The sequence below is a fragment of the Suncus etruscus genome, chromosome 6, assembly GCF_024139225.1.
Source record: "Suncus etruscus isolate mSunEtr1 chromosome 6, mSunEtr1.pri.cur, whole genome shotgun sequence".
Classification (NCBI taxonomy): Eukaryota; Metazoa; Chordata; class Mammalia; order Eulipotyphla; family Soricidae; genus Suncus; species Suncus etruscus.
In genome coordinates, this window is record NC_064853.1 from 131,528,296 (window position 1) to 131,555,481 (window position 27,186).

Below are 27,186 nucleotides of genomic sequence, written 5' to 3' on the forward strand. Positions count from 1 at the left end.
GGATTCTATTATAATCCTTGGGACTTAGAGAGCTCCCCACACCCATCTTGCAACTGCCTCCACTGGTCTTGACAATTTAAAGGGGATTGAAAGTGACTTTCTTTTCAGGGCCAGGCAAATAACAGAGCATGGTGAAGCATGTGCGCTTTGGAAAGAAAATGATTAATGTTTTTGAGGCCAGAGCAATTTATTAACATAAAGGAAAATAGTCACTTTTCTTATTATTCATCTGTTTGGCAAAGTACTTTTGAGTTTGGAGGGGAAGAGAAAAGAGAGTCAATTTTGCTTTGGCGGCAGCTGCTTCTCAAGTGGTGAGGCGGGAGTACCCTCTCTTGTCTGTCTTCCCGCTGGAGTGTTGGTGGAAGAGGTATCCTGGCTTTCTGTTCAGCCAGTCCACCCCTCGTTCTCCAGCCTCTTGAGAAGGGGGAAAGTTGACTTCTTGGTGAGAAATCAAGAAAACTTCAGCAGAGGGTTGTTAACAGATTCTGGGGGATCCCCCTACCTCTGTTCTGGATTTAAGTAGAATAGCAGTAACTTTCCTACAATTTGGCTTCTTTTTCTTCTTCCCTTTATTCTCCCCATCCTTATGCTTTTAAACGTCCATATTTGAGGTGCTCCATCTTTCTCATGAGACCCAAAGAATACTGAGTTCTTAGTTTGTATGGAACTTTGGATCACATAGGGGCAAATGGTAATCAGAAAATTGTTAGAATGCAGAATTCAAAGCTCAAGTGATTGGGTAGTCTGGGGCATACAAATTTTGAGGATGCAACAGATATATGGCCTGTTGAGGAACTCCAAGCTCCTCATCTGGAGCCATAGAACCCTTCACATACATAACTAAAAGTGTTTGCACATTGTGCCACATTGCATTAGAGAGCAATGTATAAACCAAAAAGGCAAGCAAGATTTCAAGTCCCCTCTGGAGTCACCTCACTAATCTATCTGACAAATCAGTGTTCCAGCTATTATGTTCAGTGAAACAGGAAGAATGTTTTCTGGGTAATTGGAAGCAGCAAGGAATCTAAGTCATGGCTGGTCTGGTAGAAGAAATAGTGAGAAACAAAGAGTAGATAAATTTATAGACATACAGCAGAGCAGGATCTGGATGTGGTATCTTGAGTAGACTGAGTGAAGTTGACTGGGTCAGCCAAAAAGGACTGAAAGTTTATATAGAAGCAAACAGCAGAGAGTTCTTTCTTTAATAGCCCCTTTCAAGTTTGCAGACACTTCAGCTCTGTGTTTTCCTTTTATCCTCATAATAGGTAGCAGGAAAAATGGGAAGCTAGTTATTTCCATTTAGTAGAATCAAATTGGGAAAGGAAAATGCAACTGAGTGGTAATCAGGATAAAAATCTGGTATTCCTGAGCTTAGTCCTTTATTGTTTTCCTCAAGAGGAATCAAATGTTTCAGTCCAGGAACTGACTCTTACCAGGGTCTAATAAGACCAGGGTCTAATAAGAAGAAACAAATGACAAGACAGTACCTGGTTCCAGATAGGTTAGGATACATGGTCATTTAAATATGCAGCAAGGAATCTAGATCAGGGCTGGTGTGGTAGAAGAATAAGGGGAAGGGACTGAAGTTGGTTTTGGTTTTGGTTTTTGGTGTTGGACCACACCTGACGCTCCTGGTTCTGTACTCAAGGATCTCTCCTGGCGGTCTTGGAGGAACTACATGGGGGTTGGGGATCAAATTTGGGCCAGCTACATGCAAGGTAAGCACCTTTTCACTGTTGTCCCATGGCTTTATTCTCTGGGTGACCTTTATTTTAATAGAGACTATCCTGACCATTTACTCCTCCTTAAGTATCATGTAATTTTCATAACACCATGAGACAGATTGCACTACTTTTATTTCGAAAATGAGGTATCTGAGGCAAGGGGAGATAAATGTTTTTGTCAAGAACTCTTGGTAGTCAGGAAATAGAGCCAGGGTTTGAAACTAAATCTAGCTCCAGAAATGGTATACTCAAGCATGCTTCCTGAAGGAATGTGGTCTTTATTTGCATGGGCCCCTCCCTGGTTGCCACTTATGTATGGGGTGTCCAAGATCTAATAAAGCCTCTAAGGAACCAGCCTTGACTCAGCTGACCACCTCAGCTTGCAATAATAGTACTTTGTCACCACAAAGAGTGATGAGTATAGAAATAACTACATTGAGAACTACCATAACTGTGAATGAATGAGGGAAATAGAAAGCCTGTCTAGAGTTCAGGTGGTGGTAGGGTGGGGAGGAGGGAGATTTGGGATATTGGTGATGGGAATGTTGCATTGGTGAAGGAGGGTGTTCTTTACATGACTAAAACCCAACTATAACCATATTTGTAGTTAAGGTGTTTAAATAAAGATATTAATTAAAAAAAGAAATATCTAGCTTACATAGATGTCACCAATACTGAAAACTGGTTTGTGGTTACCAGAGGTTGTGTAAGAATGGGACAAAATGTAATATGATGGTAAAAAGAAGGAACCTTTAGCTATGAAATAAATATCATGAAGATGTTATGTACAATATAGTTTATATAGATGATAATATATTATATATATTATAATATATTATATATAATATATAATATATTATATATATAATTATAGATGATAATAATACCATATTGGATATTTGAAAGTTGCTAAGAAATCTTAAAATTACCAATATAAGATAAACATTTCACTGTGTATGGTAACTTATATTTACTGGATATTTAATGATCTCTTTAAAATATTTAGATACAATAAAGTTATATGCCAACTACAAAAAAATAGTACTTTGAGGTTGCAGGGAAATTTGATTGAGAGGCTGTACCCTCAGAGAAGATGGGTACCCTCTTAGGAGATTAGTAAAAGTAGCATCTGGCATAGTAAATCAAACCTGGTTGTGGCATAGGCTGCCTGGGACTGCAGTGAGCATCTTGAAGTCCCATCCTAGCAGTGTAACAGACTCCTTCAGAAAGAGGAGTCCAATTGCCAGAAACCACATCCTCTGAGCAAAAAGGCTCAGACGTAATAGTCCATACCACCTCCTGTCTCTGAAGGCTTCCCCTGTCCCACATCCCTCTCCACCTCTTGCATGTCTGTTTTAGCATTTCTGTAACACTTTATACCACAGAACAAAGGATATCATGTATTTACCAGCCATCCCCTCCACTTTAAAACAAACAAACAAACCAGCAAAGGCCATTTGGCTCTTATCTACAGAAATAAATCTAAAAGTATCTTAAGGACAAATTAGTCTAGGAAAGTGAAAGTTTGTTGTTGTTGTTTTTGTTTGTTTATCTGTTTTGTCGCCCAGCCTGGAAGGGACATAGTTCCTAAAACTTTCTCCTTACCAGTTTTCTCATTATTTAGGGTGTGTGATTTTTGAGCTTCCCAATTTGCAGCCACTTCAAGCTGGGGAGTGTGCCCCTCCTACTAGGGTATTTTTCTGCTGATGGAGTCCAAGAATCAGAGGTTTCTCTTCTTGGAACATAAATAAAGTAGGTTCAAGCTGTAGAAGTTGCTGTTGCTTCTAGCTATCTAGGAATGAGATCTGATTCTGGTTTTGTAGCTCTGTGTCAAGATTTAGATAAGGTAGGCCATCTAAGAACAGAGTATATGTATTTAATCAATTAGATTGAATTATAGGTAGGGAAGCGACACCAAAAAAAAAAAAATCCCCTGACTATAGGGCCAGTTCAAGTTCTGACTTTGTTGTATCTTAGACAAGTCATGTAACCTCTACAGGTCTCCATTTCCTCATTTGAAAGAAGGAGCTAATAGCCAGAGGCACGTTTTTTAGTTGCTGGTAGCCTTGAAATGAGATGATATGTGCACTGTGTTTCGCAAAATACCTGGCATTTTGCCTGGCTTGATGAATGGTAAGGCTTGTTGCATTAACTTGACAGAGAAATCAAGGTTGGGTCACTTTGTGCCATCCATGGTTTCTGTGCTAGCAGTTTGTTATTACTATGAATTTCCCACTTGCTTGGTTTTATATTTATGTCATGTTTCAGAGCCTCTTTAACTATTAATGCATTAAAATAGGTTTTATTTTATTGCCGATAAATTGCAGATACTGTAAATCCTGCTTCTTTTCCCTCACACACCAGGGAGAGAAAGAAGGGAAAAGCTACCCAAGAAAAACAGGGACTATAGGCAACTGTCATGGGTATCAGCCCATTGGGACCCAGACTATTCACATGTATTCAAATTCATGTCTATTTTCTAAAGAGGCAACTGGGGTTGCATTTGGGAGGTTGTTTGGAAGATGCTGTCTGGTGCTCCCATAGCATTAATGTTCTAGTGTTTGAAATGAAAGTGGCACAATCCACACTGAAACAGGATAAAAGCTGCCAGCACATCTGCAGTTACTAGAAAGAGCAGATATTGCGTGCTTTGTCATTATTTTTCACTACAAGCTTCACTGCTGACCAGAGAGTGCTGTGGCTGTGAAGAAAGAGCTCTCAGAGCTCACCTGGCTGCAAGCTGGGAAAGCATCAAAGGCAGGCAAAAGAAAAACACTGAATAATTTAAGTTGAAAGTTGGTTTCTAAACCCACAGGGCCTGCAAGCATATTGCATTTCCAGTGAAATGCCCTTTTTTTTCTGGTTAGGTAATAGACATAAGTGGTGAGCATGGCCAAGTTTCAGTGGCCAAAATGCTCAAATGTCAAAGGAAAACTCAAGGAAGAAACCCACTGCTGCTGATCCCATGAGCCCAAATCCCTCTTGAAGCTCTTAGAAGCCTCTTTTTTATGTTGATTGAAGTGCTGGCTTCTTTCCTACAATGCACACTGCTGCAAGGCTTTGGCCTATGTTTTATGGAGCAAATTGTGATAAGTTCTGAATATCAAAACAGAGAGACAGTACCAGGCATCAGAATGCTGGCTCCCAGGCAGAGAAAGGCCTTCCCTGAAATTTTCATCTGAACATCCAGATCCTCTGCTTTGTTTGGTTAGATGTTCTAACAATGGAGGAGAAGGTGGTGGTGATACCAGAGCAACCTGAAATCTATGGAACTTGTGAACAGGAGAAATGGTGATGAAGGACTTGACATCTTATGTGGTTTGGAAGCCTGGTGTGTCCACTCTTCTCTGTACCTAGAAGTGGTGGTTGGCAGCAGTGGACATTTTGACCCCTCAGGGGTCTGTAATTACTTTGGCATCCTGGGCTTGGGAATAGAATTTGTTTTTTTGTTTGTTTGTTTGTTTGTTTGATTGGCTGGTTTTTGGGCCACACCCAGTGATGCTCAGGGGTCACTCCTGGCTATGCACTCAGAAATCATCCCTGTCTTGGGGGACCATATGGGACAATGGGGATCTAACCAAGGTCCTTCCTAGGTTAGCACATACAAGGCAAAATGCCCTACTGCCTGTACCACTGCTTCAGCCCCAAAACTTGGTTTTAATTGATCTTAATCATAAATGAAGAAAAGATTGTCATCAGGGACTGTCATTACTTTTTTTGGATCTCTCTTGAGGCCTCAGATACTGGGGGCTGTGGAGGCAGGAGAAGCAATAAGTAGAACCTCTCTGTGATGCTGTGCGAGCTTGGGCATCAAGCTGAACTAAGAGAGATTTGCCTTTTTTTTTTGTCTTTGGTGAGAGGTCTGCTCACTCCCTTTTCCCTTTTATCTTCCCTCTATTCTTACCTGTACTCTCACCTTACCTCATATGACCATCCTACCTGTAATAGAGGCCAACCATAAGGGATTCTTGTTTTTCCAACAATATATTGAGAACTAAAGCAAGTTTCTGGGTGATTTCATTAACAAGACATCTCTATTCATGGAACACATGGACTGATGGTCACAAAAGATTTTAGTAAAACAGATGCATCCTCCTCTTTCAGTATGCCTATTTTATCTAGTAGGATATTTCTTAAGCGTCTTTGCTATAGTGGTAAGTTACCATTCTTCACCCCACCCTTCTGATTCAGATTTGCAGGATGACATCTAGATATCCCAGAGATGGATATAGCAGACTCATGCTTGGAGAACACTACTGTGGGCCAACCAGAAAGGCAGCCCTCACAATCCATGCAATAGCTCACTGAGTAAGCCAGTCTCTGAAGGCAATGTACTGTGGAATCTCAACAGCGATTAGACTGAACAGGGTTTTCATCTTTTTATTGCTAATTGATTGCTCCTGAATCATAGTTCAAGAGCATCACTTTTTGTGCCACACTAATGTATTCTGAATATTGTTCACATTCCTGATCTTTCTGAGTCTGGACTGTAAGTTGGAGTACTTACAGTTGGTCTATCTGGGAGTTGGGCATACTTAGATCTATTTTACTTGATAGTGAGGATTCTATGTGAAAATCAAAGTCCTTTAATAAATAAGTATATGTGTGGTAAGTGGTGCCTCTCTTTCTTTATCTTAAATTTTACTTCAACTTATATCCCTGTCCTTGACTAGATATCATAATTGTAAAACTCCTTCAAGAAAGTCACACAGGAGGCAGAGAAGTAACGCAGCCATAGGGCGTTTGCCTAGCATGTGCTGACTTAAAAGAGAACACGGTTTAAGCCCCTGGTGTCCCATATGGTCCCCCCAGCCAGGAGTGATTTCTGAGCACATAGCCAGGAGTAACCCCTGAGCATCACTGGATGTGGCCTAACCACCTCAAAAGTCACACAGGTGTGTGTAGTTTATAAATCATGAGGGTTTTTATCTGGGTGTGTTAGTTTCCCATTGGTATTGAAATGAATCACCATAACTTTATACCCACACAAATTTGACTCTTGGAGTTCTGGAGGTCAGAAGTCTTCCAGAATATTAAGTCAAGCTGTCAGAAGAGATGGGTTTCTTCTTGAGGCTCACAGAAAATTCAGACCTTGCTTTTCAATTCTTTGAGAGGCTACCTATATTCCTTGATTCATTATAGCTCCTCTTCTGATTTTTGCCTTTCTGTTTCCCCTTTTCTCTTTTAAGGAACTTTGTGATTAAACTAGGCCTATCTGGGAAAGCTAAGATACTCACCCTCCCCCAAGATCTTCAGTTATATCTGTAAAGTCTCTTTTGTGAAAAATGGTAAATGTGTCCATAAGTTACAGGAAAGATTTGTGGACATCTAATGGGACCCTTATTCTGGATACCACATTGGTTATAGATGTTTTAATAAGAAAATCTGTCTCGGGAAGGATCTCTTTCCTTCCTGGAAGCCGAGTCGGGAGGTCCTGCCAGCATGGCGTTTGGCAGCCCTCCGCCATGCCAAAGGCTGCTTTAACCAGCCCTAGGAAGGAGTGCGGGACATGGGTTACAATAGGTTCTGGCATTAGGACTTATCAGGGAAGTTTACTTATTAAACCTGTCCATTGTGAAACCACGCGGGGGCAACATTATGAGAAATATATGGATATCATTGTCATTATCTGAATGCTGTCCAGGCGCTCGTTTTATTCCTTTACTCCCTCCTCCCATCTCTTGTTAGCCCACATTTAACCATTTTCTGTACTAATGATTTTTATTTTGGCCAAGATGGATTACATATCTTTCACAATAATTTATGGGTGGAGTCTGAAGCTTCAGCAGGCAACGCATCACGGCAAGGTTCCATGCTGTAGGCTTTTTGGCCAAGATAAGGTGAAGATGCAGCCTCGGCTGCCTCCCCACAGCCTTCTCTCTCCTTCCTCCCCGTCCCCAGGGTTATTCCTGAACACCTGCTCAGGGTCCCAGCAAGTGGATTCCAGTGAGGTGCAATTTAAAAGAGACCCCAGGCTTCCTTGTTCCTGCAAGGGGCTGGGAGGGGACTGCTGATCTTTCAACTTCCATCAATTAGGAAGCAAAAGCCTCTCAGGGAGTCGGAAGCTTCAGCAGGCAACAAGAGGAAGGCATGGCTCCATGCTCTCTTCGCTTGTCCAATCACAGACCAAAGTGGTGTCTCGGAAACACCCCCCTCCCTCTTGACTATTTCTAAAACATAAAAGGTTCACGTGTATCTCTTTTGTATATCTCAGATGTATTCCCTTAACATCTATAACTCTTTCGAATATCGTCATATAGTGACAATTTTGCCCACTGGATTTGTTATTTGAGTGTTTGATTTCCCCCCTTTGAGATTTGTTTTATAAGCAATACTGGTAGAAGAGTATCTCTGTATAGATTTCATGTTTGTACCAAGTTATGGGGAATGTTGGACTTTATTCATCTTCCTCCAGATGCACCAACAATATCTTGTGGCATTGCTTCTCTTTTGCATAGGCACATTAAAATGAGAAAATAATACATATGCAAACAAGTTCTTATCTAATAGAGATGGGAACACAAATTTGGTAATGTAATTAGGTCTTTTACCCTGAACATTGGCATAGTGATTTGGCTCAGGCCTCAGAAGAATGGGCATCGCCCACACACACCTGAACAATGGATACCATCTATGGAAACAACCACAATTGTCTTTAACATTACCAGGATCCAAGCCTCTACCAGGGAAGACCTACCACTGCTTTGGCATTGACTTACTCCAAAGAGTGCTCCCAACACCCAGACGACTCAGGAACAGTCTGCATGCAGGCAGATCGCTCCGCATTTAATGGTATGCTGAAACTAGAAGATGCTCCACATCAGCGTGTCATCGATGAAAGAAATGCACAGAATCCAGAGTCTTTAAATATAAGAATCTGATACCAACAATAGCTAAAGTGTGAAAAAGTTTCACCGGGACCTTGAGAATAACTGGATTTGGATGGACTAGTATGACTGGAACCCAGAGTCTGTCTTATGCCAATAAACTTCTGGGGTGAGGCCTTTTTGTAATCAGGTCAAGGATTTTTTTTTCCATTTTCCCCATTTTTCTGGACCTATGCAAACAACGGTGATTGCCACTATCACACCTTTACTATATTTTTTTACTCTTATTCTTTAAGGAAAAAAATACAACTTACTGAACTTAAAAACAAATAACTGTAGTAGAATGCCTGTCTTGAATACAGGCAGGGGATGGGAAGGGGGGCGGGGGTAATGTTACACTGGTGAAGGGGGGTATTCTGGTTATGACTGTAACCCAAATATGATCATGTTACTTAAATAAAAAATATATTAAAAAATAAATAAATAAAAAAGAAAATCTGCAGGCCTAGTACACTAAATCCTTCTTCCAAAAAGAATTTAGGCAGCTCAAATGCCATAGAAGGGAGAAGAGGTAGCCTGGAGGAATATTCTGGTTTTTTACAAATCAAACTTCACCTTTCCTAGCACAGTGGATGCATACATATTGGGTAATAATGTTGGATGACCATGAAGAACAAGGATCTCAATGCCCTGTGAAATTGCAGCAAGCTTTCTGAGTCATCACAGTAAGATTTGATTAGGTTCCATCTCATTGAGAGTATGTAGTGTTCCAGGTATTTGAAATTGATAGTCCATGAACTACATTCAGTTTCTGGTTCAGTTCATAAAGATCTACCAAGGACCTGCTGTATAGAAACCTTCCTTTCCTTCTTGATTAATCGGGACTCTATTTCCCTAGCCAAGCATTAAAGGGAAAGCAAATGATATCAATGACTTGACTGAGGGACTATCTAATTAGTTGTCTAAAGTTCACTGTTGCTTTTCATCCCTCCTTCAGTCTACATAAGTCTATACCCATCTTTGACAGGAGTCTACTGAGTCTCAGCTGTGAATCCATCACCAAGATATATTACTTGTTTTCTGGAATAAAGAAACAAAGAACTGCATTACCATGATGGGGGATAAGTGACAAACATCATGGGAGCTCTTCTCTGAGATGAGTGTAAATTCGATTAGAGGAACTGACTTCAAAGCTGCAAGAGTAAGAAGAAGCGTCTAGACAGAGCAGAGCAGAGAAGGCAAGCCAGTAACTGAAGGAACATAATAAGCAAGTGCCCCGAGTCATGACACATCATAAGATGTTTGAAGACAGCTGAGAAGCTAGAAACACACTGGGCCTGAGGGTCAGTGTCATTTTCAGAAGGTCTTGAAAAACTAGTCAAAGGAAATGGCAGGGACCTGGATAGGACTGTATAGCGGATGTGTGAAACAGGCAGATTCTCCTTTTCAAGTAATTTGGCAATGCGTAGAAACCTCTTGGAACAGGGCAAAGGGGAATCAGTGGCAAAAGACTAGAGTTCAAATGTCAAATGATGAAGGCTACTAATGGTAAACCCAAAGGGGTTGGAATAGGGACTGGATTCTTGGAGAGCAAATGGCAGGCGACTTGATGTGTTGCTATGAAGAAAAGAGCAGATAGAGATACAGTTTCTGTATAGACACTTGGTTTAATAGCGTGGATGAGAAGAAATGAGTGAAGGGAGATTTATGGAGAAATATGTGTGTTTTTGTTGTGTGGTAAATTTGAGCTAGTATCACAGAAATATATGCAGTAAAGTGAAAACACACATATACAGACATAAACATAGGTATAGACAGATATTGATTAGATAGGGGTTTTACACTTGGAGATGACTGAGTAGATCTGGAACATTTGCATATAGATTCTGTCCTTTTACAAATTTGCATATAATACTTCAAAAGAGAAATACCATAAAAAGTAAGGAAGTTTAGGTGAAATCATAGAAATAAACTTAAAATCATGGGGTAATTTAATCTACGAAATGAGAGGCTAAGGAGACTGAGCAGGCATAGCCCCAGGACAAACAATAGTCCTTTCTCTCTCCAGTGCCTTTCAAAGTTTTATAGAAAACCACCTCCTTCACTTATTTAAAATATAGTAAGTTTGTAGCTTTATCTTTATTTCCATTTCATAGCATTATGCTTGGATGATAGAAGATCATTTTTTTCCTGAGAAACCTCTACTCTTTTTTCTTAAAACATTTGAGGCATCTTGCAACTTAAGTGAAGCAGATTTTTCCTGGGAGCTATGATCAGGGGAAAAAAATGCATGATTGGTGTGGTCAATGTCCTCCAAAAATCCACTGCAGTTATTTTTAGTGAGAAAGAGCAGGTGAAGTGCTGGAGACAGCCGAGGGGTAAGATAAGGGGCACAGAAAGGAGGAGAAGAGAAAGGGAGGGGATTCTATTCTATATTCTTCTCTGGGCTTCAGTGATTCCTTCACCACCTTCATTTTTTTATGAGATACTTCACTTCATTACACAATCACTTAACTATTTCCTCTCTCAATTAATCCACTTTATGCAAAAGAAAGTTTATATTTATCAGGCAATATCACTTTTGAAAATGGAGGCCTTCATCATTACAATGACTTTATGGGGATTGATTTTAATCCCCATAGTGGAAGATTGCAGTTAAAAAAATTGAAAACAAGGATTAAGCTCAATGACTGAGCTCAGCTTTACATGGAGGAGTTTCAATTTTTGCTTCATCAGGAGTGAGCACAGAACATAGAGCCAGAGTAACCTCCAGAATCTCTCTCTGGGTATGGCCCAAAACACAAAACTTAACAAATAAAAAAAATTGTATTATGCCTAGATAACCCTTGAATCCCAGACTATAGGAAGGATAAGGGAAAAAATTTTGTGGCAGTATATGCGTGTGGAATGAGGGAGAGAGAGAAAGAGAATGAGTGGAAAAGAGATAGATGAGAAGCATTTAAAATTTAGTTAAGTTTGTAGCTTTATCTTAATTTCCATTTCATGAGTACAAAGGACAAAGAAATTTAGGTATATTGGTGCTGTTAAGGAATGACAAAGTTAAATATTCAAATCACAAATTTAATAATAATGAAGTCATGAGACCCAAAGTTCAGTAACCAAACTTAAAAAGGTGCCTATCCAGATGACAGGCTGAGGTAAGAGGGTAGGAAAGTGATCTTGGAACACTGGTGGAGTAAAGTTGACACTTATAGTAGGATCAGTGATGGAATAATGTATGTCTAAAGCCCATCTATAAATAACTCTGTAAATTATAGTATTTTAATAAAATAAAATTTAAAATAAACAAACAGAAAATTAAAACAAACCATTACATTTGTAGCTTCATAGCATTATTTGCATGTAACTGTGGCAGGTCTGTCATTAAAAATATTTATTTATTTTTGGCCACACACAGCAAAGCTCAGGGCTTACTCCTGGCTCTTTACTCAGGAATTATTCCTGGCTGTGGTTGGGGAACCATATGGGATCCCAGGTGTGTACAATTCAAATACACTATGCACTTGTACTATGACTCCAGCCCCAGATCTGTTGTCTTTTGACCAAACATGTGATAAGCCAGCATTAGAAAGATCTTTCAAATATTTCAACACCAAATTTAAATTTTCCCCTGTCAGTAATCAGAAGGATTGAAAATAATTTGAAAAGAGAATGACTTTTTAATTAAGTAATTCAAATGTTATTTAACCTTGAATATCACAGGGGGCATCACTTAACTCTTTAAGTACCTTGTCCTAGAATTACTGCTAAGAACAGGTAAGGAAGGGTACTTTGAAGCCTAACAAACTAGAGCCAGTCTGGGACAAAGAGCTAATGCCTACTTCCTGCCCTTTAAATATTATTATTTACTTATCTATTTTTTTTGTTGATTTCATTGTTGTGGTTTGGCTATTGAAGTGGATGTCTCCATTTATATTTATTTATTGATTGATTGATTTACTTATTTTCTTTTCCTATGTGCTCTGCCACATTTTTTTTATTTCAATACCATGGCTTTTATATGGTGCTTACCCTTTTGTTTTGTTTGGTTTTTTTGAATGCTCACTGGGTATTTTATTTGACAGTTCTTTATGTACTGTTGTGGTGTTTCACCTTCTTTTTCCCCTTCGTCTCTCAAACCAAGGATGAAAGCCTCTAGAAGAACTCCGCCCATTTCTGGAGTATCTGATTCTTTTTTCTTTTTTTTCTCCAGGTCATTACTTTTCTTCAAACAAAACCGCATAACTTGAACTATCTAGTCCCGCCTCCCAATTAGAGGGGGGATAAGAGAGGTACCAAGACCAAACAGGTGTAAGACCACTAAGTAGTAAGCTAGGCACAGAGGGGACCACTTATTCTAGCAGCCCCGGGAGTGAGGGAAGAGGATATGGGAAGAAGGACGGGAACGGAGGTGGAGGGAGGACAATTCGGTGATGGGAATTCCCCTGATTTTATGTTAATATGTACCTAAAATATTATTGTCAACGATATGTAAGCCACTATAATTAAAATAAAAATTATATTAAAAATAAAATAAATATAAAAAAAGAAAAGAGAAAAGGGAACTTTTATATTGATGACTAGAAGATGGAATGACAGTAAGACAAGTGATCATTTCAAGTGCATTGTTACATTTTATCTCAGTGATTATTAATTGCACTATACTTCCCACCCAGTTTGCTTCTGAAATAATAAACAGATCAAATTGAAAAAAAAAAGAAAAATAAAAGTCATTTTTGCAACAATCCTCAGAGACAATGAGAGGAGGGCTGGAACTTCCAGCTCACTTCATGAAGCTCACCACAGAGTGGTGAGTGCAGTTATAGAAATAACTACACAGAGAACTACCATAATCATGTGAATGAATGAGGGAACTGGAAAGCCTGTCTGAGTACAGGTGGGGGTGGGATGGGATGGACAGAGATTTGGGACATTGGTGGGTGGGAATGTTGCACTGGTAAAGGGGGTGTTCTTTACATGACTGAAACCTAATCACAATCATATATGTAATCAAGATGTTTAAATAAAGAAAAAAGTTTCAAATAAAAAAATAAATATACTGTATTTCAATCTCAAAGGAAACTTGTTCAAGATATAGAGAAGGTATGGAGCCTTTAGCTCTGGGGTAGGTGTTAGTGCTATGCTTCTTGGTTACATGGGTTTCCCCAATATAGTCCAGAGAAAGTAGGGCAAAGTAGGTAGGTTCATGACCAAGTAAGCTTGTGGGTAGGTGGGGTAGAAAGTGATCTGGCTAAGAAAGATGCATCACATAACTTGAAAGTAGGAAGTATCAACATAGTCTTCAGGTGATGGGGCTGCCTAGAAAAACTTATGTGCTTCTAATAAAGCAGTATTATCTCCAAAGAAGACCCAGCAGGTACAGTGATATACACTGAGACATCTATCTTCCAAATGAGAGGCTGCTGCCTTACAAGGCCAGATGATGTGTGCTTCACATCACTTATTCACCATTTTGTAAAATATGACACTCCCAGGACAGAAGACATGGGTTTGAAGTGACTTGCAATGTTGAAGAAGAAAAAAAAAAAGCAAAAACAAACAAACAAAAAGCAAGCCTCATCTTTCCACTGATATTATGACAGGGATGTTTTTCTGATCTTTTTGCTTTCATCAAATTAATTGCCCATTTCTTTGCAGTAGCTTGCTTAGAAAAAGGATGTAACTGCTGTCTGGGAGCACTGTCTGGCTTTGAATGGTAATGAGGGATGAGTGCACACGTGACTGTTCTTGAAGGCTGAAAGGATGTGGCAAGAAGGTTTGCTAATGCATCAAGGGTGTGACTTAATTTCAAATATTTGCTTGGGATGTTGGAAGTATGTACCAGAAAAAATGCAAACATTGTCAGTCTTGTTGGAAGGTCATAGTGTAGCCAAACATTGCTGCTTTTACGCTTACTTCGAACACCAGTGTCAGAACTAAAAAGAACCATAGAGTACATAATTAAAGGCACCATTTTTCTGAGGAGAAAATTCAGAGGAGGTGGAACTTACAGTAAACTGGGAAGCAACCACTTGTCCTTTGCACTTACGTAGGCCAAATAAAACATCACGTTAGGTCATCATCTTGCTGCTTAATGTCTAGTTTGAATGGAGGTTATTTACAAATAATCCCTGCTTATGATGAATAGTGTTTTGTCTTCTCTAGCTGTCTAGACATTTAATTAATTCTGGTTCTGGTTAAGACAGGAGAAGTAGAAAAGAGAGGATAAGCAGGTGATAAGCCGTCCTGATTTTACTTTTAGATCTGCCAGGCTTTTCCAGGCATTTTTGTTTGTTTGTTTGTTTTTAAGGGATATTGTTCAAAGGGTATTTTGTACACCTGTCTTGAATTTTATGTTATTTAGGGGAAATATGACTGGTATTAATAGTTGAATGAGAATATGCCAAACATGCTGGCTCTTACTTAGAGCCCAACCCTCACCTAACCACTTGTCCATTGCTAGTGAGAATGAGAAATTTTACAAAGATAACACAGGCAACCAAACTACACTTCGATTTTTCTCAGGCCCTATGCTGACTTTCTTATCCAAGTGAGAAAACCAATAGAGAAAGCAAAACCATACACTTTTTGTCCAACAAAATTAGCTGGCATCAACTAAAATGACAGCTTTTCCACTGTGCCATTGACAGTGCACTGCAAGCTCAGGCGGCATTGATCTTTCTAGTAAACATAGTAATAATCAACCCTTTGACATGTGCTGTGGTTTGCAGTTACAAAAGGTTTCCACAGAGATCATCTCATTGGCTCCTTCTGGCAGCTCTGACAAGGGACCATTGTTCCCATTTCACAGAGGAGGAAACTGAACCCCAGACAAATTGGCAGACATCAAATTGGGGTTCTGATGGTAAATTTAGTACTTTTATGTTGTTTCTCTTGTGTTAGTTAAAAAATTCACTTTAGGGACAGCAGTAATAGAACAGTGGGTAGGGCATTTGCCTTGGATGCTACCTATCCAAATTCAAACCTCGACATCCCATATGGTCTTCTGAGCTCCATCAGGAGTAATATCTGAGTACAGAGCCAGGAGTAACCCCTGAGAACTGGCATCAACTAAACAAATAAACAAAATAAACTTACCCACTCACTGCTAGAAGGAAATGTATTTAGAATATGAATCCAAAGTTCTTAGCACAGCTCCTGATGTTTGCAATCATTGCTTGGCTTATAAGAGCTACTGTTGAATAATATTATTCTGGAAAGATGGATTCATACACCAAGATCACAGGATTTGAGATCAGAAAGTTTTATATTTGATTCTGGAGTCCAGCACTTTCTGCTCTTTAAACATGCTTTGTAGAGCAGAGCCAAATAGCTTACCTCTCCTGACACCACCAGGAATAACTGTGAAATGAGATGCAGATATATATGCAGGGCATAGTATGGTTCCTTCACTTAGTGTTCAGTAAAGTTTAGGATGATTACTACCTCAAAAGACCTGCTCATAGTCCTAATAATTGCAAGAAATCAAAACAGCATTTGCCTGGGAACCAGATGTTAACTATAGTTAAACATCTTACTTATTCAGAGGCCTCCTGTCTCTGCCCCTCTCCCTTTCCCCTTCTAAATTTAAGAGGGTTTTGGAATAAGTTCTTTGAGCCCACCGTGTCTGTGCTGTACAGAGCTGGGCCTGGTTGTGGCCAGGTACCTGTATATGATGCACGCGGTATTCTGGCACGTACTGCAATTGTTGAGATCTTGGCCGGTTCGATAAAAGTTGCGCCTGTAAGATAGAGCATTTTGCTAGATAAATCTGTAGGGCAAAAGCCCAATGAGATGCACACAGTCTAGCAGTTCATTTCTTAAAATCAGCATCCCTCTCCTCACTTCATTGGTAGCAAAGTGGCGTACTGTTCTTGATGTTGATTATATGAGTTTTTTATATATAATAATTTTATTTTGACCAAAGTAGATTACATGTCTTTCACAATAATATTTTAGTTACATATTAACATTGAATCAGGGGCATTCCCACCACCATAGTTGTCCTCCCTCCCCCCTCCATTCCCAGCATGCATCCCATATCTCCTTCCCTTACCCCCTGGACTGCTAGTATAAGTGGTCCCCTCTGTGTCTAGCTTGTCGTAGATTGGGTATTGATTCTGTTGTCGTTGGCTTTGGAATATGAGGGTTTTTTAAATGATGACATCAGTCTTATGAAATGAGTTCATTGTTCTTACACCTATGTCTAAGATAAGGAAAACTGAGGAACTTAGTTAATGAATAGAAGGGAATTAAAACCTTAGTTCAGCACATGGATCTTCACAGTGCCATTATAAGGCAATGCTAATTCTGATTCATAACAGCAGATACCAGTTCATGACTTCTTTTTCAAGGGATGAGAAGAAGTAATGACCTTCCCTCCCAGAAAGTTGCTGAGTCACCTAGACAAACATTTTGGGCCTCTTGTTTCATTCGGAATTGTGATTTCATTTCCACCAGTAATGAACCAATCCAGACCATCAAAATGGTCATCAAGGTTCCCCTTGTAAACTTTGTAAAATGTTTGTGATGAGCACACAAGTAATTACTATACTATGAACATGCTGTAATTTGCAGTGAGAATGGGCAGGTACCCATTCCTATCATTGCTCCCACCATTTTCCAGTGGACCCCTATCTTAATATTATCCTTTTTGTCCTATGGCTTCATTGCCTCATCTTTCCCCTAGCTTTTCTCTAGCTCTTTTCCCATCTCTAGATCTTTCCCCATCTTTTCTCTATCACTGAAAACAACATACAGCCATGGAAATGTAACAACCTAAAACTAAATGAAAGCATATTCTGAACAAAAATGGGCCAATGATTATAACTTGTTGACACAACAAAATTTCAAATATTTGAGACATTTTACTTAGGAAAGTGATCTCAGTCTCTATTTCTCTCTCTCTCTCTCTCTCTCTCTCTCTCTCTCTCTCTCTCTCTCTCTCTCTCTCTCTCTCTCTCTCTCCCAACTCTCCTTCCATTTTCCCTGCTTTTCCATAGAGCCCTCTTCCCCATTTTCTCCCTTTCTCTCCACAATCATCCTATACCCATTATAGAAAACAACCCACTTTACATATATATGTATATATATAATATTATATAATATATAATCACCTTACCCTTCTGTGAGAGCTCGAGCTTTCTCTAAGTCTTGGATTACATTCAAAAGAACTTTAATCTTCTCTTGGTTTGAGTGCAGAGATTCCTCCACAGATTGAAGCCTGCCTTGGAGGTCACAGATTTCCCCCTGTGCTAGATGGATCTGATGAGTCCCACCAACCTCCCTACCGTGCTGTTTGGTTTCCCTCCTTGGAAGAGAGCTTGAGAGGTGATCGCTTCCAAGGCAGTTCTGAGTCTCCACAGGGTTGGCTGGCGATGAGGGGCTCTTGACTCTCTGTTCCTGACTCGCAGAGGCAGGTTTTGATGCAATATTAGACCTGGGTGACTGCTGGTCCTGGTGGTTGTTACTGGCTGGAAAACAGTCCAAAGCCCCTCCCAGATTGACTGGCTGGCCATGGGAGTCCAACATGAAGGAGCTGTGAGTTCGCAGAAGTAAGGGGTCACACATCTCTTTTGACTGGGCTGACAAGGGATCTTGGTTATCTGAATTTTCTTTGGGCAAAAGCAACTCAGGTTTAAGTTTCCCTGTGCCTGGAATGTGGTTGGCACGGCTGGTGGTATTGGAGCAGGAGGACGACAGTTCTGACCCTGATGGCTGCGTTCTTCTTCTGTCCCCTGGGCACATGTCAACTAAAGGGGGTGTAGAGTGGCTTCTCTCAGCTAACCTTTCTGGCCTGACAGTGGAGCCTGTCGCTGCCCATCTAGGACTCTGGTAAATATCATCAGGGACCTGAATGGCAGCTGTTGATTTCTCAGAGGTGCTCCATGTCCCCGCATCTGAGCATACGCTAACGGGTCCATTGCTTTGCACTTTGGGCATTCTTGGGAGTAACAGGTGGGACAGCTTGACCCTTTGAGGCCCATCCTCAAGATGCTGAGCCAGCCGTAAGTAGGCAAGGTTGGAGGACACAATGTCCTGTTCAGAGAGGTTGCCGTTGAGCTGGATGGCACTTTGGGATGCTGTTGGCATTTCCACCAAGGACTTGCTGGCTGTAAGTCTCTTCCTTTTGAAAACCGGGAAATTTTTCCTGAGACTGGGGGAGGTTTGGATAGCCATGTTCCGCAAGCCCCCCTTCTGGGACCTGGGGAAGGAGAGTGAGTAGGTGGGCAGGTGATGGTGCCGGGGTGCTTGAGTCTTGCCCATTGCAGTTGGGTCTTCAGGAGAGTGAACAGCGACCTCTGCTAGGCCGGGCGGAGTCTTAGTGGCCCCATCCTCTTTGAATCGCACCTGCTGAGACTTGGTCCTGCGGTGGTGAGGCGGCTGCACAGACTCCACTGACTCTAGACTGCTTCGCTTTAGAAGCACAGGTCGCACTTTTACATTTGCCTGGGCCATGGAGTCTCACTTGGAGGGGCTGGGACCATATACTGCTCCAGGGCACATGTCTTTAGGTCTTTGGAGCAGCATCAGATGTGGAGCTATGCCAGACAGGGTATAGAGCTCCTCTCCTCTGAGAACGGGAAGTTCCATCAGCCATTCCCATCTGTAGTTTCTTCCTGGGGGCTTGGCGTCACTCGTCTCCTTTAGTTAAAATAGTATTTCATTGCAGTGATAATCATCACTTAGATAAACAATGAGTTAGGCTAATATTAAACAGCTGATCTGTCATGAGGGCTGTGAATTGTTTATCAAGGGAAGCCAGCAGGCAGTTCTGTTCCTGGAGGAAGCTTGCTGTCTCAAAGAGAAAGACAACAAAGGTACCATTTAGGGGTTTGCACCAGACTCCTGATGTGTGAATTCCAAAAGAAACCTGCTATGCTTGGGACCTGCAGCTTCCCTTCCTAGAGATCAGTTTCCACTGTAAAACTGCAGGAAACTTAAATACATCTCCTTTTCACAGCGTGGAAGCAAGCAGAGGAGTACGTGACACGGAGGTTTGCTTCAGTGATGATATATGATGCTCCTAAGGGAACATTCCCAGTCACGTCAATCACAAATTTTTCCTTTGGGGCCATTGTTTTCTTTCATGCTGTTTCCTTTTTCTTAGGCAAGGAAAACTTATCTTCCTAAATAGTCTCACAAAACCTAGTGGACTGTGGCTGGGATAGGATTGAGGCGTTGGAGGGCATTCAGAGGACAGCGTTCTTGTTGTATTCTGGCTAGTACTCACATGTGGGCAGAGTACACTCTGGTTGCAGTCTCTGGGAATCTGAGCCAAAAATGGTGTTCACTGGACCTCAGGACTTGGGCCTGAAACATGGCAGTCGTGGCAAGGAGGCACTATGAAGCTAAAAAGAAAAGAGAGCAGTCACAACTAAGAACACGATTCCTCTGTACACGGGCTTATTTCTGAACTCCTACTTCTCAGCATAGAGATTTTGAGTGGATGGTCTAGGAAGAAGTCAACCACACTACTTTTCCTTCTGAAACCCTAGCTATAACTACGTTGTGTCTGTAGGGCTCAGAGCAAACAGTCTGTCTATTCACATGGTCATTATCTCTTTCCACTCCCAGGCATCATTGGCCAACTCCTATTTATTTATTGAAGACCCAGCTTACACACCACCTCCTCGGGAAACCTTTCCAGGGATTCCTGCCTCATACACATGACCAATACTAGAACTCATTAGCTAGGATCTGGTCATGCCTTCTCCCCTCATCTTTCCAAACAAATTGAAGCTTGTTTTAAGTAGTTATTGTGGATGCATCCTTTCAGTTGTGTCTACCCTGCTATTTTTTAAGGACACGATCAGAGCTTTTCTCACTGCTAGACCATTCCTGGCTCTTGGGTTGGCTTTTAGTAAGTGATAAATGAAGGAGTGTGTGTCTGAACAAAAGGAAGCAAAGGGGAGTCTTGACATAGTAGGGGGCTTTGGGATCCTAAGGTGTTCTTCTAACAAAACTAACTGAACCCCAAAATTGTCTCTTTTCTAACTATAGCTTTTACATAAGAACAAGATTTTTCCCCAATGCCTTCATTTTTTAATTGCTTTCTAGAAGATAAATGTGCATAAAATTCTCAGTGGAAAGTATACCTTGTAATAATAGCAGTTACCATTTATTGAACACTTATTTTTACCATGCTGAGGGCTTTACATGCATTAATCATAACAAGTCTCATTATCTGAGTACCCACTAATGTGCCAGGTGCTGTTCTAAGCACTTTTCAAGCTCCAACTCATCCATTCCTTACCCAATGAGGCAGATACTATCATTAGCCCTATATTCTAGTTGAAAAAGCTGAGGCCCAGAAAGCTTAACTAACTTGCCCAAGGACACACAGCTAGTAAGAAAGTCAGAGTCTGGATTTTATTGGCCTACCACCAGAACCTATGATCCTTCTCCCTCATTGGCTATTTCCCATATTGTATAATATCACTTAATTTTCCCAACAGTTTTCAACTCATGAGTAAAGCACATCTCAGAGAGGACAAGTGCTCAGTGGAAAAGTTGGAATGTAAACCCCAGTATCTATCTGTGGAGCCCACTCTCTGAATTCTGACTGTGACCTCGTGAGTCTCTCTGGTAAGAGAGACTCAAATCAAAGACACCATTGACTTGAAAACAGAACTTGAAGAGACCTGCAGATTCAAGGGGTGCCACTTGGCATCCCCATGGGGCAAATTTCTGCTTCATCAGAGAGGTTTTGTGCCATGAGAATGAGACCTGAACGGACTGAATGTGTGAAGCCTGATTCAACTAACCAAAAGTATTTTGGGGAAAAAAAGGAAAATATTGAAACAGCTTACAGGCTGCCATTGAGAGAATATTGTGCTTGTGGCACATAGCCTATTTTAAAGGATTAAAGCCTCTGGCTTCTTGGCTTTTTTCCAATACACTCTTCATCCTGCTATTTAGGGTACTAATTTCATGGGAAACCTGGAGACCTTGTTGCTTAGGCTTCTACATTCCCCAAGAATTGCCAGGGGTGATGTTGCCTCTTGGCTCCAGTCGCCTTGAGAAGCCCATGAGTTCAACAGTGAGTAGCGGGTCCTGAAAGATGGGAACCATCTTCAGTACTTTAGAGGACATGCTGCACCTCAGAGTACCTCAAAGCTAGCCACTTGACTTGGAGCCCTGCCACTAATGATCACATTCTTCGGGTTCTTGACACTTGGCTTCAGACCCTTTTGCCCTGACAAACTGGAGGATTGGAGACAATACCTCTCTCAGCCTCAGTTTTGTTTGCATGTATCTGCATCTATATAGATATAGTGTACTCTCAATCATGCTCAAAGAGTTCAGAAATGCCTGCTTAGCCTATCTGGACAGTTTAATGCTCAGCATTACTGATGAGGAAGCTGTTTGGTTCCAATAGTGTTGTTAGTCACCAGGCCCCTGGTGGTACTCAGGAGCTTCCAGAACTATGTGTCCAAGGATCAAATTCTGGTTATTCAGCTTATATAGCATACATATTGCCTTTGAAATGCCTCTCTGGCCTTATTTTAGTCTTCAACATGCAGTGAGTTTCAGAGAAGTTTTAGATGTATATGACTTTGACTGGAGAAATCAGGGGGAAAGTATATGCAGAGCTCTCACCCCAGAGCTCAGCATACAGTAGGTAATCACATGGGTTCACCATTACTGTGTATGCAAGGTATCTCCTGTAGCCAGGGTTCCTTGTGAATATTGGTGAGGACACAGAGAAGCCAAACTATGTGGCTTGCTTAATAGCTGATAAAGCTACTCAGGCCAAAGGATGGGCAAAATTTAAGGAAATGGCCTCAGATCAGTTCATCTGTTTAAAAGCTAGATCAGCCTTTGAGAGTTGGCTTGTTCTGTGACTCTGGGGAGACAGTCATCCCACTAGGAGATATTTTCCTTGGTGTCTCTGCACAGCAATTCCAAAAAAAAAAAAAACAACCAAATATTTGCAACTGGTTTTATGGAACAATAGAAGCACAGAAAGTTTTAGGTCTGGATGAATTCTGTAGTTCATTCCTCATTCCACTACTCTGTCTCATCTTTTTTTATTATTATTTGGTTATATTGGGCCACACCTAGAAGTACTCGGGGGTTAATCCTGGCTCTATTCTCAGGAATTATGGTAGGCTTGGGGGACCGTATGGGATTCTAAGGATAGAACCCAGATCAGCTGTGTGCAAGACAAGCACTTTACCCACTGTACTATCACTCTGGCCCCTGACTCATCTTTAAGTGACATGTAAGTCTGTCTGGGGACCTTTAGATTGCTACCTAAAATTATCATCAGTAATATTTATTTTATCAATGGTAGCAAATATGAATTGGAAGCTCACTTTTGCCATGTATTATTAGCACATAGTAGCAATAACCTTACTATTACTATATATTATCATGACAATCCTTGTAATGCATTCTGAGTATGATCCTTATTTTATGAAGGAGCACTGTAAATTAAAAAGGCTAGGGCCCGGAGAGATAGCACAGCGGTGTTTGCCTTGCAAGCAGCCGATCCAGGACCAAAGGTGGTTGGTTCGAATCCCGGTGTCCCATATGGTCCCCCGTGCCTGCCAGGAGCTATTTCTGAGCAGAAAGCCAGGAGTAACCCCTGAGCAGCGCCGGGTGTGGCCCAAAAAAAAAAAAAAAAAAAAAAAAAAAAAAAAAAAAGGCTAAGTAACATGCCTGATATCTCACAGCTTATCCATCTACTGCTATAGAGTTTAGGGGGTATCTGGAGTTTTATTGTTTGCGTTTGTGTTTTTGTTTTTGTTTGTTTTGCCCATACAAAATGATGCTCAGGGGTTACTAATGACTCTACATTCAGGAATCATTCCTGAAATGCTTGGGGGACATATGGCCATGTGGAGGATTTCTGGGTTATCCAGGTGCAAGCAAGCCCCTTTCCTGTTTACTTATTGCTCCTGCACCCTGTAGTGTCTAGGGTTTTGTAAGTTTTTTGGTCCACTTTTGCAAATTTATCTGCCTACCTTATGTCTCCCCTTAACTGTTCATTAGTGTTTCATTATGAGAAATGAAAGTGAACTCACTTGTCTACAGTAGTCTGAAACTGGTTTCCATAGGAGCTAATATTCAGTGAATATTGATTATATGCCAAAAATTGTGAAAGATATTTTTCATTTACTGTCTTCAGTTCTTATGACAGTCCAACTGGTCATTGCTATCCAGCCCATGCTTTCGAAATAAGAACACGGAAGTACAAAAGATTAAGAAATTTACTCCAAGTCTTCTTCTTGGTGACGAAGCTAACATTTGAAACCAAGTCCTGTATCTGGAGCATAGGTTCTTAACTACTGGGTCCTCCGAGTACCTTCTCCAAGACTGGGGAAAAAGGAATATTTTATGTGGGAAGATTCAAGTAGCTTTCTCTGTGGTACATATACACAATGGAATATTATGTATCCATCAGGAGAGATGAAGTCATGACATTTTTCTATACATGGGTGTACATGAAATCTATTATGCTGAGTGTAATAAGTCAGAAGAGAGATATAGACGCAGAATAGTCTCACTCATCTATGGGTTTTAAGAAAAAAAAAAGACATTATTGTTATAAAGCCCAGAGATGAAGGCCGGAAGGACAGTATGAAGCTTCACAATATGAAGCTCACCACAAAGAGTGGTGAGTGCAATTAGAAAAATAACTATACTGACAATTACCATGACAGTGTAGTGAGGGAGAGAAGTAGAATGCCTGTTTCGAATACAGGATGTGGGTGGGGGAGAAGAGTAAGAGCAAAGAAATAAAAAAAAGAAAAAAAAAGATTCAAGTAGGTTTCAAAGGCCTTTTACATTTTCCTTTTGAAAGTCATCATTCTGGTTTAATCACCAATTATTTTACAGGAATTTAAAAACAACCCTAAGGTGTTTTATTATGATCTTTAAAATAAAAGTCTGGTTTAATGTTTTTAAAGATACTCCATCTCCATTGTAAACATTCAAATAATATAGATAAACCACCAAAAAAAAAGATGGAGAAAAAATACCCCCCCCTTAAATTCACCTAAAATAAATTTTACCTCTAAGAGAGATGCACCTCAATCCCAATGGTTTGGTTTAGGTTCCAGAATTTTCTACAAATCTGTGGCATGCACGTTAGATACACAAACAGGTTTATGGAGAACCTATTCTTACAAAACCATGTGGAGAAAGTCCCACATGGTGACTTAGGATTCACAGCCTCCTTCTAAGTAGGCTAATAGGATTCTCTTGTCAAGTTATACCATGGTCTATTTAAAGAGTATCCTTTTGTGCATGTTTAGGCTGTTTCTAAATATTTGATATTATTAATAATATGTAAATAACTTTTTGGCAAGTGAACCTTAAATACTGTCTAATTATTTTCTTGGCATCAATTCCCCAAAGAATTGGTAAATTGGAATACCCATAATTTTTCATTTCTCAATATTACCCTTTATTCCTTTAAGAATGTTATTTGTGGCCCCACTATAAACTGCTTTTTATCTGTGCCTCTTTGTCAATGTGGTTGGTCAGTTTCTGATGTTCATTTTTTAATATATTTTATTTTATTTAAACAGCTTGATTACATACATGATTGTGTTTGGGTTAGAGTCATGTAAAGAACACCACCCATCACCAGTGCAACATTCCCATCACCAATGTCCCAAATCTCCCTCCTCCTCACCTAATCCCCGCCTGTACTCTAGACAGGCTTTCCATTTTCCTCATACATTCTCATTATTAGGAGAGTTCAGAATGTAGTTATTTCTCTAACTAAACTCATCACTCTTTGTGGTGAGCTTCATGAGGTAAGCTGGAAATTCCAGCCTTTCTCTCTTTTGTGTCTGAAACTTATTACTGCAAGAATGTCTTTCATTTTTCTTAAAACTCATAGATGAGTGAGACCATTCTGTGTTTTTCTCTCTCTCTCTGACTTATTTCACTCAGTATAATAGATTCCATGTACATCCATGTATAGGAAAATTTCATGACTTCATTTCTCCTGACAGCTGCATTATATTCCATTGTGTATATGTACCACAGTTTCTTTAGCCATTCGTCTGTTGAAGGGCATCTGGGTTGTTTCCAGAGTCTTGCTATGGTAAATAGTGATGCAATGAATATAGGTATAAGGAAGGGATTTTTGTATTGTACATTCGTGTTCCTAGGGTATATTCCTAGGAGTGGTATAGCTGGATCGTATGGGAGCTTGATTTCCAGTTTTTGGAGGAATCTCCATATTGCTTTCCATAAAGGTTGAACCAGGCGGCATTCCCACCAGTAGTGGATAAGAGTTCCTTTCTCTCCACATTCCTGCCAACACTGTTTATTCTCATTCTTTGTGATGTGTGCCAATCTCTGTGGTGTGAGGTGGTACCTCATCATTGTTTTGATTTGCATCTCCCCGATGATTAGTGATGTGGAGCATTTATTCATGTGTCTTTTGGCCATTTGTATTTCTTCTTTGTCAAAGTGTCTGTCCATTATTCTCCCTATTTTTTGATGAGATTAGATGTTTTTTCCTTGTAAAGTTCTGTCAGTGTCTTGTATATTTTGGAGATTAGCCCCTTATCTGATGGGTATTAGGTGAATAGTTTCTCCCACTCAGTGGGTGGCTCTTGTATCCTGGGCATTATTTCCTTTGAGGTGCAGAAGCTTCTCAGCTTAATATATTCCCATCTGTTAATCTCTGCTTTCACTTGTTTGGAAAGTGCAGTTTCTTCCTTGAATATGCCTGTAGTCTCAATGTCCAGGAGTATTTTGCCTATGTATTATTCTATATATCTTATGGTTTTGGGTCTGATATCGAGGTCTTTAATCCATTTGGATTTTACCTTCATACATGATGTTAGCTGGGGGTCTAAGTTCAATTTTTTGCAAGTGGCTAGCCAGTTGTGCCAACACCACTTGTTGAAGAGACTTTCTTTGCTCCATTTTGAATTTCTTGCTTTTTTTTTTATCAAAAATTAGGTGACTGTATATCTGGGGAACATTCTCTGAGTATTCAAGCCCATTCAACTGATCTGAGGGCCTATCTTTATTCCAATACCATGCTGTTTTGATAACTATTGCTTTGTAGTACAGTTTAAAGTTGGGGAAAGTAATTCCTCCCATATTCTTTATCGCAATGATTGCTTTAGCTCTTCTAGGGTGTTTATTGTTCCAAACGAATTTCAAAAGTGCCTGATCCACTTCTTTGAAGAATGTCATGGGTATCTTTAGAGGGATCACGTTAAATCTGTACAATGCCTTGGGGAGTATTGCCATTTTGACAATGTTAATCCTGCCACTCCATGAGCAGGGTATGTGTTTCAATTTCTGTGTGTCCTCTCTTATTCCTTGGAGCAGAGTTTTATAGTTTTCTTTGTATAGGTCCTTCACATTTTTAGTCAAGTTGATTCCAAAATATTTGAGTTTGTGTGGCACTATTGTGAATGGGGTTGTTTTCTTAATGTCCATTTCTTCCTTATTACTATTGGTGTATAGAAAGGCCATTGATTTTTGTGTGTTAATTTTGTAGCCTGCCACCTTGCTATATGAGTCTATTGTTTCTAGAAGCTTTTTGGTAGAGTCTTTAGGGTTTTCTAAGTAGAGTATCATGTCATCTGCAAACAGTGAGAGCTTGACTTCTTCCTTTCCTATCTGGATTCTCTTGATATCTTTTTCTTGCC

The 27,186-nt window shown here is 40.3% G+C and overlaps 2 protein-coding genes across 2 annotated transcripts in view; one reads left to right on the plus strand and one right to left on the minus strand.

The window, feature by feature from the left end:
- DOCK2 (dedicator of cytokinesis 2) overlaps window positions 1–27,186 on the plus strand; it is a 442,819-nt gene that overhangs the window by 240,453 nt on the left and 175,180 nt on the right. The window lies entirely within an intron of this gene.
- The window catches only part of INSYN2B (inhibitory synaptic factor family member 2B), a 131,343-nt gene that overhangs the window by 4,327 nt on the left and 99,830 nt on the right, over window positions 1–27,186 (minus strand). Inside the window, exons 2-3 of the mRNA XM_049776061.1 lie at window positions 17,673–19,902; window positions 16,218–16,292 (exon numbers count right to left, since the gene is read on the minus strand). Coding sequence (XP_049632018.1) covers window positions 16,218–16,292; window positions 17,673–19,009 — 1,412 coding nt within the window. The 5' untranslated portion in view covers window positions 19,010–19,902. The remainder of the gene's footprint in view (window positions 1–16,217; window positions 16,293–17,672; window positions 19,903–27,186) is intronic.